Source organism: Bufo bufo, chromosome 1, assembly GCF_905171765.1.
Source record: "Bufo bufo chromosome 1, aBufBuf1.1, whole genome shotgun sequence".
Taxonomy (NCBI): Eukaryota; Metazoa; Chordata; class Amphibia; order Anura; family Bufonidae; genus Bufo; species Bufo bufo.
In genome coordinates this window covers 582,572,341-582,588,987 of record NC_053389.1, presented here as the reverse complement: position 1 = coordinate 582,588,987, position 16,647 = coordinate 582,572,341, and the positions used below count along the sequence as shown (strand labels likewise).

Below are 16,647 nucleotides of genomic sequence, written 5' to 3'. Positions count from 1 at the left end.
CTTTGCCAACCCCTTTAATAGCATATGCAAGGAAACCACAGAGGAAGACACCACATTACAGAAACTCATACATGCACCACAGGTACACTACAGTAGTCTATGGTCTGTAGATTACTCCAAAATCTGGAAATGTTCATGTAGTGCAGTTTATTATACAGTATGTCATTTTACAGCACCAAAGTATAATGTAACATTCATATAACACCAGTGTTGAGCACAGAGATGAAATACTGTACTTCACATTACACTAGTGTAAATGAAAACCTGATCTCAAAAGGGACACAGTCATTCTACACCTGCCGTCTTCTCAAATCGCATCACGACACACAAGCATGGATGCAATAAAACACCAAACAGGTTTCCACAATTTGGCTTTACTTTGCAGTACAGACATCAATTTAATCTCTATTCAAGAAACATTTGAGGGTAGGACTCAATCAAATCAATACTGCTTTTCCGTTTTATCACAAGAGATGAGAAATGCAAGCCTTGCCTGCATAATACTATTGACATGGTTTAATAATTTGCAGATAAAACAGGAGTCTACAGCCAAACTTTTCCGAGCTGGAGACAGGAGGTTAAAAACTTTGCAAGAACACCACACCGGGAGCTCCATGTTGTAGAACAGCCCTGAACAGAAAGCGATACAGTGATGGGATAGCAGTAAGTTAGGCGCTGCTCAAAATACTTTCAAGCTTCTTACAGCAAATCAGATTAAACGGATGATCGGTTAAGTATTTCATTTAATCCTGATATATATAAAAAAGCATTATTTAGTAAGCCAGAGCAGAATCTAAATTAAAATAAAGATAAAATGTGAGAACTGAAGGCATAGAACTTCATTGCATCAATGACTCCTACAGTCAAACTGAAAAAGGGCAGTTCTCTCCCATAGCAAGCTAGAAATGGCAGAACAGATTGGGACTGGACAGCAGCCTCGTCGGGAAATAAACCAGGGGCAGGGCACAGAGCAGTTACCAGTGCAGTATTCTTGGCTTTCAGTTTTTACAAAAAGCAGGTCTTGCAATATTGAGTTTCATACAGTGTTCCTAATTTCCAAAATGTGTGTTTTGTAGTTGATTCAGCAATTCTCTGACATGGTGCGTGTCTCTCTATTGGTTATCCCCATAGATATCTTGCTTCTTGCGCTTCATTTCCTCAAAATCAAATTCTGATCCGGTCATTCTCTTGTAGATGTCTTTGATGTCATTGCAGGTGGTTTCAAAGTGAGTTGTTGGATCGTATGTGCGTGAAATAAAGATCTGCAGAGAGATTAACATTATGGATGACCGGTAAATTACAAATCCACATTGTTTCTTCAGATCTTAAAGGGGCTCTACAGTTTGTTTTAACTGATGACAGTCGGAGCGGGCCATATGTCCTGGAGCGGCATTGATCGTGCACACAGCATCATAGATTACTATTATACTGTGCGCATCAGGCCACCCGCGGACAATAGCCCCGTGGGCGGCCCGATGCGCACAGTATAGTAACCTATGATGCGGTGCGCTCCCGTGCACACCATGTATGCCACTCTGGGACATATGGCCCACTCACGGACCGTATGTCTCGGAGGGCATACGGTCGTGTGCATGAGCCCTAAAGGACATCTCTGCTTGTAGCAGTGCAAATAATTGGGAAAAAAAAACGTCAATCATCCTGTGTGTGCAGAGTAATCAGGAGTCTGACTGTCTCTCCTAGGAGCCCACTAACAATCTACTCTGCTCCAAGATCGATAGATAATCAGAGGCCAGCTTCTATCTCTCTCATTCTGTTCCCAGTTGGGCACATTCTGACACTGGAAGCCCTGAATGGATAATGTCAATGTGTAGATACCCCCCCAATCTGGACCCATACTGCTAGCAATTCATTCTTAACTTCTAGCAGAAACAATAAACAGTCATAAGAGGACGTGTCAGAGGAGTTACAGGTCTAAACTTTTTTTGGCCATTTCTACTGATGTCTGAGATTCAATGCTCCTATACAAAGATAAGCCTTAAAGTTTCTTTAGGAAAATCTGACAAAATGAATTTTTAAAGCCCTGTTACATAAGGCAAGGATCTGGCAATTACTGGCTATGAACATTTATATGTTAAGGTGCCACTGCTGACCCGATGTACAAGCAAGCGCTCATCAGACAAGCACTTATCCGCATCAAGTGGTGCATAAAGTAATAGTTTACTGCCAGGACATCTCCCTGTATAAACAATAAATGGGGATGTGCTGTCACAGTAGAGATTGTTCATCCCCTATACAGAAGAGATGATTGCTGCATGTATTGAAACAGTTTTGTTTTCAGTCCCTGCCCATGTAAAATGGGCCTTATAGGAGAATAAATCAATGGGTTTGTGCAGTGGCTTTAAGGGTTATCTGACTACAGTAGTTGTAACTGATGACCTATCTTCTGGATACACCATTCAATTGAATGGGGCTGAGCTGCGCCTAGGCCACGTGACTGATGGTCATGAAGCACTGGCCTAGGGTAAGCAGTGAGAAGTCCGCAGCGCTCACAGGAGCACCTAGCTTTCTCAAACAGCTGATCGTGGGAGTCCCAGGTGTCAGACCCTCACCAATCAGATGCTGATGACCTATCCAGAGGATAGGTCATCGGTTAAAAATAATCAGATAACCTATCCTCAGGATAAGTCATCAATATCAGAACTGTTGTTTGAAGGGGTAACGGCACTGCTTCCTCTTCAAAATGAACTGTAGGTCCTCTCCATTGCAGAGGGGAGGGGGGCGTGGCCTAGCAGTTCATAGAGCAGGACGTGTGAGTGCGGAGCACCACCACCAAACCAGAGGCCTCGAGCCCACAGCACTGCTCCCCACATGGGCAAGAAACAGCCCAAGCAGCCCCCGCAAGGGGCCAAACCTCCTCCGGACTCCCTGCATTGCAGCACACTGCGGGGCTTAGCCCTGCACTTAAGACAGAGTGCGCCGCCATCTTCTCTGCCCGACCTGGCAGCTCCGACAGACGCTGCAACGAGAGACGGGAGCAGGCCCTTACAGGTTCCCCTCAGCCAGCCTTGATCAGTGTGGCCACAGAAGCCATTCAGCCTCCAGCCTCTCCACCACTGCCCCTGACGTGGGTCCAGCAGGAGGACCCAGCATCCAAGCTGGCGCACCAGCTACTGAGGTGCCCCCACAGGTCAGTGTCCAGAAGAATCACTCATTCCCTTTCTCTGACCAGATAGCAACTAAGAATACAGTCAGAGAATATAGTAGACTAGTTAGGCATTAGACTTTACCGTCAGTATTTTCATTCTTGTGCCATAACTACAAGTAGGCATTTCTAGAAACTTACCTGACTCTCTGTTCCCAAATCAGTTGGGCCATACTGGTCACTAACACTTACAAACCTAAATGGGGTGGAAAATAAAGCTAAATTAAAGAACAAAACAGCATAGGGACGGCATTACCAATGCGGCTTACAATAAAAGAGTATATATATATATATATATATATATATATATATATACACACACAGTAAAACACCAATTTTCTATATTTGTTCTATCAAAAAGTGAAGCGTAAGGGCTCTTTCACACGAACAGGTCCCTTGCGGGAATTCGGCTCTGTGTGAGAGGGATTGTGTGTTATGGGCTTAGGAAGCGCACAGCATTATGATTGATAAGGCTTTGTGCCTCTGTGTGACCTTTCTGTAACGGAATCATACCGACATGGAGCGCGATTGCCGCAAGGGACATGCTTGTGTGAAAGGGCCCTTAAAGGGGTTGTCTCACTTCAGCAAACAGCATTTATTATGTAGACTTTGGTCATTGATTTTTAAAGTGGAAAACCATTTTAAAACCGATCTCCGCTTCCGTTCCAACTAGTACCTCGGAACCGAAGCAGGGTGGTTTACCACTTTAAAAAGGAATTACTGAAGTTATTCAAAGCGCGACTTACTTTGTCTCATCAGAGCCCATACATTCTAATACTGTACGGGGACAAATCTCCGTATAGTATTATTTTTCCGAAGTTTTGAATGAAGCATCCGACGCTCGCTTTGCTCAACACTAACGGCCACCACTGATAGATCGCAGGGTGGTCATAACCATGGAAACTAGCAGTGTATAACATGATGGAAAAATTAATCCAGCCAGCAATGGAAGCAATCACAATACATTCGTAAGGGGCATGTATTAACTTCCTCTACATGACACTTGCCGAAGTTACACAACCTCTTTAAGGGTCTATAGATAAAAGCAAAACTTCATCATGTGGACAAGGATCCACTCCTGTTTTCAGTTTAAAATAGGCAAACAATAAAACAAATCTGCACTGTGTGAACAAAGCTTCACTTGGATCAAGCTGGACAGGAAAAGATATGGGATCTGTGGAACTGCCTTACAATCTACAATGACATGTGGAAATAGCTGCAGGTTTCACCTATTTCAGTGAGTGAAATACATGGTGAAAAATCTGTGGCATTTCTCTGCTCAAATGTGTGATCTGAATGAAAGTGCAGAGAAAAGTGCCTGTCAGAATCATGTATAACATAAGTGTGTAAAATACTGATTTGTCCACAGAAACCCAAAGCAAACCAGCGTGGTTTTTCATGATGTAAAAAATAAATAATAAATCTATAGTATATAGGAATTTTTCATTAAGAAAAGCAAATCAACTTACTTCTGCTCGATGGGTTCCAGGAGTTCAAGAGCAGGCCTGATCTCCCTCTCAGGATCATTTGTTTCTACAGTAGTGCTGGCTATGGCAATGTACTTTCCTTGTGCAGCCACATTGTGTGCAGAGGAAATCATACACACGTAGATATCTTAACGATAGGGGAAAGGGGAAAAAAACATTCATGAGGGGGAAAAAAAAAAAAAGGTGAAGAAACTATGACTATCAATATGACAGCATATTTCTAATCTTACCAGATTTCCTGTTGACTTGGTTTTGAGGAATGATGATTTGACAGGAATTGGCATCATTTGTGTTTTTAATTGGGTGACTCAAGATACAAATTACACGAATGACCTGCCCCACTTTAGTAACGCGATCAGGAACATAACTTGGGTCACAAATCAACTGCTTGCATCGGGCAATCTATAAGAAGGAACAAGATATTACTGATGAAGAAAAGCAGTAGAACATTTGTTTTTGTAAGGGTACTTTCACACTAGAGTTTTGCTTTTCCGGCACAGAGTTCCGTCAAAAGGGCTCAATGCCAGAAAAGAAATGATCAGTTTTATCCCCATGCATTCTGAATGGAGAGTAAGGGCTCTTTCACACTTGCGTTGTCCGGATCCGTCGTGCACTCCATTTGCCGGAGGTGCCCGCCGGATCCGTAACAACGCAAGTGAACTGAAAACATTTGAAGACGGATCCGTCTTCAAAATGCGTTCAGTGTTACTGAGGCAGCCAGGACGCTATTAAAGGCCTGGCTGCCATAGTAGTAGTGGGGAGCAGTATACTTACAGTCCGTGCGGCTCCTGGGCGCTCCAGAATGACGTCAGAGCGCCCCATGCGCATGGATGACGTGATCCATGTGATCACGTCACCCATGCGCGTGGGGCGCCCTGACGTCACTCTGAAGCGCCCTGGGAGCCGCACGGACGGTAATAAGTATACTGCTCCCCCGCTCCCCACTACACTTTACCATGGCAAACAGGACTTTAGTGTCCTGGGAGCCATGGTAACCATTCAGAAAAAGCTAAACGTCGGATCTGGTAATGCGCCGAAACGACGTTTAGCTTAAGACCGGATCCGGATTAATGCCTTTCAATGGGCATTAATTCCGGATCCGGCCTTGCGGCAAGTGTTCAGGATTTTTGACCGGAGCAAAAAGCGCAGCATGCTGCGGTATTTTCTCCGGCCAAAAAACGTTCCGTTCCGGAACTGAAGACATCCTGATGCATCCTGAACGGATTTCTCTCCATTCAGAATGCATTGGGATAATCCTGATCAGGATTCTTCCGGCATAGAGCCCCGACGACGGAACTCTATGCCGGAACACAACAACGCAAGTGTGAAAGAGCTCTAATCTGTTCAGGATGCATCAGAATTGTCTTCCGTTCAGACATTTTGACTGATCAGGCAAAAGATAATACCGCAGCATGCTACGGTTTTATCTCCAGCCCAAAAAACTGAAGACTTGCCTGAATGCTGGATCTGGCATTTTTTTCCATAGTGCATTCAAAATACCGGAATGCCAACTCCGTCCTTCCGGTCTGCGTGCGCAGACCGGAAAAAAAAAAGGTGAAAAAAATAAATGACGGATCCGTTTTGCTAGATGACACCAGAATGACGGATCTGGCATTTCAATGCATTTTTCTTACTGATCAGTATGAAAAATGCCTGATCAGTCTTACAAATGCCATCAGTTGGCATACGTTTCCGGCGACTGAACTGCTTGCCGGATCACTCTGCCGCAAGTGTGAAAGTACCCTAAGAAAGTGTGTAGAAGCCTGGACAGAGGTGCGGCTGTGTATGTAGCGTTTTTAGAGTCTGCAAATGCATTTCACACTCAAATGCAGTGTCTGAATGATGGGGGTCCAACTGCTGGAGTCCCCAGCAATCAAGAGAATGGGGGTTCATGTTCACCCATTTGAACGAAGCGGCAAGTCACGCATGTGGGCTGCTGCTCCATTTAGTTATATGGGGCTGCCAGAGGTAGCTGAGCGTTGGTACTCCAATATCTCCAGCAGTCCCCAGAGTTTAATGGAAGGGCAGACTTGCTCCATTGAAACAGGCCCTGTAACAGGCAGAGGCCCAGCGGTCAGACCCCACCGATCAGCTGTTTGAGAAGGCAGTGTCTCTCCTAGTGGCGCCGCAGCCATCTCCAGCTTTTCCTAGGCCAATGATGTTGTGTTCATCGGTCGCAGTTCAGTTCAGCCCCACTGAAATGAATGGAGCAAAGTTGCGATACCAAGCACAGCCACTATACAATGTATTGCGCTGTGCTTGGTGAGCAAACAGAAGGCTGCAGCGCTATTGCAAGCACCATTGTCTACTCAAACAACTGATCGACAGGGTCTGAAACTGATGACCTATCCAGAGGATGGAAAACCCCCTTAAGGAGCTGAATAATGCGTTTTCTGTGACAAGGAGACAGAGACAAGTATTTAGAAATTATGCTTACTTCTCCTTCAGATTTTACACCAACAATTCTTCCATTCTCTATCACCAACTCCTCTATTGGCTTATTCAACATATATGTTCCTCCATAAATGGCACTTAATCTATGGTGAAAAGCAAAAAAAACTCAATGGATATATTAAATATCTGGCAAAGTAGCAGGTTCAGAATTCACTTCTATTATTTTCTAAGTGGTTTGATATAAAATTGCCAAAAAATCAAAAGTTCATCAACTCTCTATAAGTAAGCCTTTCCCACCATTTTCAAAACATCCACTTGATAGCAGGGATTGGAAGATTTCTTATTTGCACCCAGAGACAAAAAAGCTGTCCTGATTATGTCTGCCAACAGGCAGTTGGAAATGATTAGGGTATGCTGTCAGCCACTGAATAGAAATGAGAATGTTTCTATTCATTGACTGCAAGCAGAGATCTTGAAAACTGAAAATGAAAAAATGTTTACCGGAAATTATTTTTTATTAAATTGCAAATAAGGCTACTTTCACACTGGTGTTTCTGGGTCTGCTTGCGAGATAAGTTTCAGGGCTCTCACAAGCAGCTCAAAACGGATCAGTTCAGCCCCAATGCATTCTGAATGGATAAGGATCTGTTCAGAATGCATCAGTTTGGCTGCGTTTGGTCTCCGTTGTGTTTTTTTAGACTGTTACTAAAACACAGCTTGCAGCATTTTGGCGACAGTCTGACTATGCGGAGCCAAACGGATCAGTCTTTACTTACAATGTAAGTCAATGGGGACGGATCCGTTTTTCACTGACAATATGGTGCAATTGAAAACGGATCCGTTCCCCTTTGACTTTCAATGTAAGTCAGGACGGATCCGTTTTGACTTAGATTTTTTTTTTTTTTTTTTATAATGCAAACTGATCCCTTATGAACGGATACAAGCGTTAGCATTATTGGTGCGGATCCGTCTGTGCAGATACAAGACGGATCTGCACCAAATGAGAGAGTGTGAAAGTAGCCTAAGCTTGTAATGTGAGAGTGAGACTGTGGATTTGTTAATCTAGTATCTGTAATCAAAAGATTAAACTACACAAGCACTGAACACAAACCCACATCAATATGCAGGTCCATCAATGTACTAATAGCGTTCATGTTTTCTTATTTTAAGCGCACAGGCGTTTCCTGGGACTGATACTGTTAGCACACCCACGATCAGCTGAGGGGGGGCCACGGGCTTTGGCAAACATCAGGTCCCTTCATTATTTATGGGGCATAGCTCAGTACATTTTGTAATGGCGGTGCATGATATTGAGGCCCTTGCTATACAGTTCCATGTAAGTGACTAGGACTGACACTAGTAAAAGTACAGATCTGTGACTGGTAGACAATGAAGGAAATCACAGAATTGTATTCCAATATAGCAGGATTACTGTGATCCTATATAGAACACGCAGGTGTCTTACCTTGCAAACCCCTGTGGCAGCTCACCAAGGCCATAGAGTGGATAAAGGTAAGGGCTTTTCCCATAACGTGCTAAAGATTCACTGTAAAGCTTAATCCTGTTTATGGTCTCCAGACAAGGCTGCTGCAGATAGCTAATGGTGAGAAAGAATATAAAGAAAAGAAAACACTTAAGACGCTGATGCACAATAACAAATGCAAGCAGAAGTCATCATACAGAAGTCTATGTAATTTGCAAAGCTGAACCAAGGACTTTCAACTTTCTATCCCATTGGATTCTCAACCACAACACCAGCGCTCTGTGCCAAAATACTACTAGATTCACTGGTCTTCTGGACCCAGTAGAACATTAAAATAAGTACTGAATGAGAACACTTGAGATCTCAGAGCAGCCAAGCAAGTGAGCATGCTGATCCCTTATCTACAAGGAACTCTCACATGACCCATAAGGGTCAAGAGGGCTCATTCACATATAATGGTCTCCTGTAGAAGAACAGCTTACAGAGAGGGTGACAAACACCCACCATTGAACATAACCAAACATCCTAACAAGCAATCCCCCTCATCACGTCCTCTTTGTTCACATATATCAAGTGTAAAATTAGAAATGCAGAGATGATTAACACAGAGCCTATACAAAAATGGCATGCTTCTCTCAAAATCCCCCCCCAAAAGGATGTAACACTCACTCATCAGTCCTGTACAGAGCCAGAGCGTGGCCTGTGAAATCAACGACGTCCTGCCCCAAATCGAATTTCTTGTAAACTTCTACCATGGTCGTCTTCTTAGGGTCAACTCCTTCCAGTGTCTTAGGATCATTTTCGTCAAAGTTTGCAACAAAGCTTAAGAACTTTTTAAACCTTCGCTTTTCAAACAAACCCATCAAACCTTTAAAGGAAAGGATAATTTAGTAGGAACATTGTGAGCAGCCAGCAAGAACAAAGGATTACCTTCAAGGGAACGATTCACTGCACATTGGTAGACAATAAAATGGCAGGGCCACCAATCACATTGCCAAAACTTATCTACATTAAAATCGCTTTGTACAATCAAAAATCAATAAAAGGTTCATGCTAATCTGAAAGCTTAGCAATATCAAAAGTGATAATTTTATCACATCATTCTGCATCTATAAGCCCGCTAAAGGACTGAGGCTACGTACACATACCTACATTAAAAATGGCCATTTTTACAACCAATTGAAGTCTATGGAGCCATTCACTTGGCTGTTTTTGTAACGACCAGGGAGCAGTGGGCGTCAAAATAGGACAGGTCTTATTTCAGTCCGTTTACATGGCCAGATATGGACACCACTGAAATCAATGGGACAGTTTATAACAACTATTTAGATAGGAGAGTACACTAGGGGAAAATGGCCTTTCAGGTGTTAAAATATTTTAAAAATAATAAAAATATTTTTATTTTTAATAATACACACCTCAACCACTTACATGCGCAAAAGGGCCATAAAAACAGATGGACAGAACATGGATACCCACTGATCCAAAACAGCCATGAAAAACTGACAGTATCCGATTTTCATGGCGTTTTTATTTCACTTTCATGTGAATGTAGCCTGAGGCCGGGTGCGAGCGCACCATCACAATACAGCTGCTGCTTGCACTGGACATCTCTTGGGGCAGCTGGTAAACAAAATCTAGATAGACAGAATATTCAGAACAGTTCAAACTATGGTAGCATCAGGTATCGAAATTTCGATACCCAATCGATACTTTTATGCCTGTATCAATTCGGTACCGGGAATTGCGTTATTGCAATAATAGGCTGAGCTGATGCACAGCCTAGTATCTCCTCTTATAAGAGAACATGGCGTGTGCCGCGCGCTATGTTCTCTCCGGCCAGACAGTGGAGAATGAGGGAGGGAGTCCCTTCCTCTTATGACGCGGCCGCCACTGAAACCAATAAAAAGAGCGGACTCTGAAGCTGCGCGCACCACTGCCACCAATGAATGTGTGGCTAATTAAAGCAGGAGGCGGGAGGGAATTAACTGCTGCGCCATCTGAGCTAGTGAGCTCGGCGAACAGCGCTAGCCTCCTCCTCCTGAGTGTCCTGTCCTCCTCAGCATCAGCCCAGGCCCCAGAGTCAGTGTGCATTGAGCAGCCAGCAGGTACCCCACCCCCACACTGTGCAAGAGTGATTAGCCTGCCTCAAATATTAGGCAGCCAGTAAGATTGGGGTTAATGTGGCTCATTAACCCTAATCTTGCCACTGCCACGTTTTAAACATGATGGGGGTCACTTATTTTTAATGTCAGGCTGGGCACGTGATTTTGGACTGGACCCCATGTGCCTCACAATAATAGTAAGTGACTCCCAAAGTCACATCACACATAATGGGCAACATGGGGTTAATTTGAGTTACAGAATACAGGCCACTTATTAATATGAGGCACATGGATTGGAAGTCAAAATTCATAAGACTCTGACAATAACTGACTGTTCATGTAGCTCATGCAGTAACCCCATGTTGCCCATTATTAAAGGATATGGATACTTAATAGGGTTATTATGAGGCACATGGGGGTTTTATCACTAGGAACGGTTAGGCCGGTGCCTCACATTAACCTCATCATGTATCACTTTGGCAGCTTCCGATTGGAGCCATGGCATCCAGGACGGTTACCATGGCAGCTTGGACGCTACTAAAGCCATTCATGGCTGTCATGGTAAGCTCCCTGCTGCTGTGTGCACAAAGCACAGGGCAGCAGGAAATCATATTCACCCTAATAGAGCTCTATTAGGGCGAATAGGACAAGGATCAAAAGATCCCAGGTTCTAGCCCCTAAGGGGGCTAATTGTTATTAAAAAGTAAAAACTTAGAACACCAAAATATTAAAAGAAATCATCCTCTTTCCCAATTTTACATATAAAATATATAAATAAAAAAATGGAACATTGCCACGCCTGAAAAAGTTCAAACTTAAAATATTAAAAAATATCTCCTATGCGGTAAAAGAAAAGAAAAATGAAAAACTGCGCAATTTTAGTCACCTTGCCCACCCAAAAAATAAGTTAGGACTGTTCTATTATGGGCCAGATGTTCCATAAAATGCGGAATGCACACTGCTTTTTTGGCGTTTTATTTTTTTCCGCGTGGTATCGAATGGTATAGAGTATTGCAATGGTATCTAAATCGAATCAAAATTTTGGTATTGTGACAACCGTAGATTCATACACTGCCATAATCAGAAGACACGACTGTCCTAAGGCATGTCTGAAGGTTTAGTTAGCTTTATTATTCAATGGTGGGGAGGAGTTACTCACTGGAAGCAAGAGCTTCTGCTTCTGTAGAGGGAACCTTGTAGATTTTTCCTCCTTTGCACACATAACTTCCTTCTATTACTTTGAAGTCCATATAACGGGTAACTTCAGTAAAAAGCAGCATTTTAACCAACTGGCCTGAAAAACAGAACAAGACGACATTAAGTAAGACCCTACAGAAAAATCTCCAGAGGTTGGAGCTCTCATGGTCTTATGGCTCATCCATTTCTCACCGAGCTGTAATAATCTTACCATTAGCCATGAGAAGCTTGGGGATTAGATCCACATTCCAGTCTCGTCCACGTCCCATGGACTCTGGGGGGCTTCCAGGGAGGTTAAACCTTTTGTATAGCTAAGTGGCAACAAAAATACAATGATAAAAAATCCAGACGTTCTGAAGACAATAAGCCTTAGAAGCAATCATTTGAAGACACACAAAATCTAAATAAGTACAGAGATAGAGGAGGCATAAGTAATAAACAGCCAATCTTACATCTTCCAAAGGGGTAATGGAAGCACTCTCTCCCCCATAGTACGAGTTGCGATCCATGTGCAACACCTTCTTTCCATTGACTGACATTATTCCTGACAGGATACATTCCTACAAATAGAAAAAAATAATCCGGTTGGTTACCAATAGAAAAGCTAGACGTTTCTCTAAAGAGGGCTAGAAAAGGGCTATACAGATTTAAGGAGTATTTAAGGGGCCCATTAATGTCCAATAAGGTGTGGGTTCAACCTCTGGGACTCACTCCTTTCTCAAGAACAGGGCCTTGGTGTGAATGGTGAGCACGCAGTGCATGCGTGCCACCCCTACATTCACCGCTATAGGACTTCTGAAAAAAGCCAAGCGCTGCCTCAGCTATTCCTATAGCAGTAAAAGGAGAGGATGCAGCGCATGTGCTGTGCGCTTGCTGTTCCCAGCGGGGGCCTGCTCTTCAGATGAGAGCAGGTCCCAGAGGCGAGACCCACATCTACTGGATACTGGACATTTATAACAAATCTCATTAATATACCATACATGTTCCAGATGGGACCAGCCCTTTAGGTTAAACCGAGTGTCAGCAGTTTTGACCATGCTAAACTGCTTGACAGTACTAGGCAGGACTGGTGAGACCAGTACAAACGTAGTATAGGTATGAGCGAATTTCATATTTTGTTCTCGTTTCATGTAGTGGTATTTACTGAATTGCGTTATCGATTCCGTTACCACGGACCATAACGCAATTCTATGACTATGCATAACGGAATACCTTTACAGGCATTCCGTCATAATAGAAGTCTATGGGCTGCAAAACGGATCCATCCGGTTTCCGTTATGCTGGAGTCCTCTCCTGCATAACGGAAACCGGACAGATTCGTTATGCAGCCCATAGACTTCTGTTCTGACGGGGAATGCCTCTAAATGTATTCCGTTATGCATTCAGCCATGGAATTGCGTCATGGTCCATGGTAACGGAATCAATAACGCAATTCAGTAAATACCACAACACAAACCGAAAACAAATTTCAAAATATGAAATTCACTCATCCCTAGAGTAATATCAGGAAAAGTGTGAATATGAACTTTTATTCTGCCAGGTTCTGCTTCTGCAAGTGCCCTGGAGCCGGAGCTTTACTGTAAAGTGCTGTCTGCACTGAGCTGCTTCACCGGCCCTTTCTCTGCTATAGCGGTCTCCTGGTTGGGTGCTACAGCCATTACTCAGAGCAGAGGGGTGAGCCTGTGAAGCAGCTCAGTGCAGAGAGCACTTTACAGTAAAGCTCTGTCTCCAGGGCACTTGCAGAAGCAGAACCTGGCAGAATAAAGGTTCATATTCACACTATTCCTGATACTACTCCATACAATGCATATTTGTACTAGTGTCCCTACCTAGTACTGTCAGCAGTTTAGCATGGTCAAAGCTGCCGACAGGCTTCCTTTAAAGGGGTTGTCTGCTTTTTTCTATTGATGACCTAACCTTAGGGGATAAACTTTATTAATCCGTGAGAGGGAAATTCTGTTGTCACGTTAGCAGCTCAGCAAACAGTGTGTGCAATACAATACGTCAATACTATTGACCTTGTGATACGCTAAGACAGGGCTCGACAAATCCCAGGCGCCAGGTCGCCAAGGCGACCAGGAATTTGGTCCTGGCGCTTGGGTATTTGTCAGCCCGTTTTCAAAGATGCGCTCTCTGCGCGCACCATGGTTTCCTGAGCCGCCACAGTGGAGAAGGAGAGGAGTCCCTCCCTCCCCACTGTGCGCAGCTGCCGCTGACCACCAATCAGAACAGAGTAAGAGGAGGAGGGGAGGGACTGTGGCCACTGCGCCACCAATGAATGCCTAAATACCAATGTGCCAGCCATATCCCTGCCCCTATGACTGCACGCTGTGATCCGCGCAATTAACCCCTCAGTTGAGGGGTTAATCGCGCGGATCACAGCGTCCTGTCAGAGGTCGGGTGCCGGGAATGTTTGTCTGCATTGATGGCAGTGGGCAGTTCCGATCGGAGTCCCAGCAGTGTAATGCTGGGGCTCCGATCGGTTACCATGGCAGCCAAGAGTCACGCTACTGAAGTCCTGGCTGCGATGGTATATTAGTCAGCAGCATCATACTCACGTGCGCCGTGGCCGCTCCTTCTGTCTGTGCGGCTCATTGCTAATGCTTATAGCATTAGCAATGCACCGCACAGACCTATGAGAAGAAGGAGCTCCCGGCGATCACCGCGCACGTGAGTATAATGCTGCTCACTAACATACCATCGCAGCCAGAACTTCAGTAGCGTCCTGGCTGCCATGGTAACCGATCGGAGCCCCAGCATTACACTGCTGGGACTCCGATCGGAACTGCCCACTGCCACCAATGATGGGGGATGGGGAGGGGGACCCTATGGCCACTGCCACCAATGATTAATACTGGGGAGGGAGGGGGGGTGGGTTTGTTACCAGAGGGGGCTGATCAGAGGCTGGCTGCCATGGTCAACTCCCTGCTGTTGTGTGCACAAAGCACAGGGCAGCAGGGAGAGTATAAAGTACTATTCACCCTAATAGAGCTCTATTAGGGTGAATATGACAAGGGTTCTAGCCCTTAAAGAGGACCTTTCACTACTGTACAAACTAAAAACGAACTATCAGTGGGCAGAGCGGCGCCCAGGGGTCCCCCTGCACTTACTAGTATGTCTGGGCGCCGCTCCGTTCGCCTGGTATAGGCTCCGGTGTCTGCGCTCCCTCTGACTGATTTTTTTGTATGAGGCGTGTCCCTTGCTGCAGCGCTGGCCAATCGCAGCGCACAGCTATAGCCTGGCTATGAGCTGTGCGCTGCGATTCGCCAGAGCTGCAGCAAGGGACACGCCTCATACAAAAAAATCTGTCAGAGGGAGCGCAGACACCGGAGCCTATACTGGGCGAACGGAGCGGCGCCCAGACATACTAGTAAGTGCAGGGGGACCCCTGGGCGCCGCTCTGCCCACTGATATAGTTAGTTTTTAGTTTGTACAGTAGTGAAAGGTCCTCTTTAAGGAGGCTAATAGTTATTAAATAAAAAGTAAAAAAAAAAAAAAACAAGTTTAAACAAGTTTAAAAAAAGTTTAATTTTTTTAGCTGGCTCCTAGATTCCAAGGAAATTTGTCAAGCCCTGCGCCAAGATGACTCGGCTCCTGGTCTATCCCGACACGGGTCCGTCTCTGACCTATACCGGCTTGTTATATAAAGTGATAGCAACTGGTATGAATGACTTCCTAAGCCTCTCTATTTCGCACTTTTGCACTAGTGAGTGTAGTGGGTGGCAAGACCTTTCCGTTTTTCTTGATCTTATTCCCATCTGCTACCCCAATACTGCAAAGAACATTACACTCTCCATAACAGAGTAATAAAACATTTCCAGTATCTGAAACATTCAAGGACCTCAGCCTTCTCAGTCTGCTTGTTCCCTTTTTGCGGACATTACCGTTCCTCTGCCAGTCTAGTTTACTGTACTGGTAAGCCCCCGGGTATTTACAGCTGCTGACATTAGTAATAGGCCGGATAGGTTCCTTCTTTTTACCACACCTATCACCTCCATGTTGAGCACTTTTCACACAGCAATCACCCAAGTTATGTACCAGTTCTCTGTGTAGTCCGTCCTCTCCATTTTTTGATACAGTCACAGATGTCTTACAATTATTAAGTGTAGAACAGTGTTTTCCAGTTATTAAATACATAGTGCATTACATATTTACTTACAGGAATTTAGAAATAAATATGTTCTAAGAAGCCGGATTACCTCCATGATGGTAAGAAAAAGCCGGATGTCACCATTTTACTACAGGACATTTGTTGTTACTAAGTGATTGGCCATTAACATAGGAGTCGGAGTCAGAACGTTTACTTACCGACTCCACAGCCCCGTCACAAACACTGGTGGAGTCCCATTATTAGGAGCTACTTCCGACGTTGGCAGCGCATAGCTCATGAAGGAAGGCCCGTGTGGTGAGCTGGCTTGGTGGGTATATAAGGTGTGAGACAGACTGTCAGCGCACACATCCCTCATTGCTCTCATGGGTAAAAGAGGCGATTTATCAAAGTTGCAAAAAGGGACGATTGTTGGCTTTCAGGCCCAGGGTGGCAGTAATTCTGAAACTGCGTTTGTGAACGGTTCTCTTGCTGCTGTGGTGAAAGTGTATTGTGAGTGGACAAATGGCACCACTGCGAAAAAGTGACGAGGAAACTACAGAGCACCACATGGCATTGATGTAAGGGGTTAATGTCGAAGGTGCACAAGGGTGAAATGACATGCTACATGAAGCCGAAATGAACCAGGGGGCTACCAGATGTGTGTCTAAACCCTGTGGTCACTGCACCTCTTAAGGCTCTTTAACACGAGCGGATGTCGTGCGTGGAAT

At 44.5% G+C, this 16,647-nt stretch overlaps 1 protein-coding gene across 1 annotated transcript in view; it reads right to left on the bottom strand.

Moving 5' to 3' along the window:
• Nucleotides 1-354: 354 nt before the first annotated feature.
• GDI2 (GDP dissociation inhibitor 2) overlaps nucleotides 355-16,647 on the bottom strand; it is a 32,352-nt gene continuing 16,059 nt past the window's right edge. The window contains exons 2-11 of the mRNA XM_040413376.1: nucleotides 12,282-12,389; nucleotides 12,041-12,140; nucleotides 11,792-11,926; nucleotides 9,197-9,395; nucleotides 8,510-8,641; nucleotides 7,088-7,187; nucleotides 4,881-5,052; nucleotides 4,633-4,777; nucleotides 3,305-3,359; nucleotides 355-1,262 (exon numbers count right to left, since the gene is read on the bottom strand). Coding sequence (XP_040269310.1) covers nucleotides 1,113-1,262; nucleotides 3,305-3,359; nucleotides 4,633-4,777; nucleotides 4,881-5,052; nucleotides 7,088-7,187; nucleotides 8,510-8,641; nucleotides 9,197-9,395; nucleotides 11,792-11,926; nucleotides 12,041-12,140; nucleotides 12,282-12,389 — 1,296 coding nt within the window. The 3' untranslated portion in view covers nucleotides 355-1,112. The remainder of the gene's footprint in view (nucleotides 1,263-3,304; nucleotides 3,360-4,632; nucleotides 4,778-4,880; nucleotides 5,053-7,087; nucleotides 7,188-8,509; nucleotides 8,642-9,196; nucleotides 9,396-11,791; nucleotides 11,927-12,040; nucleotides 12,141-12,281; nucleotides 12,390-16,647) is intronic.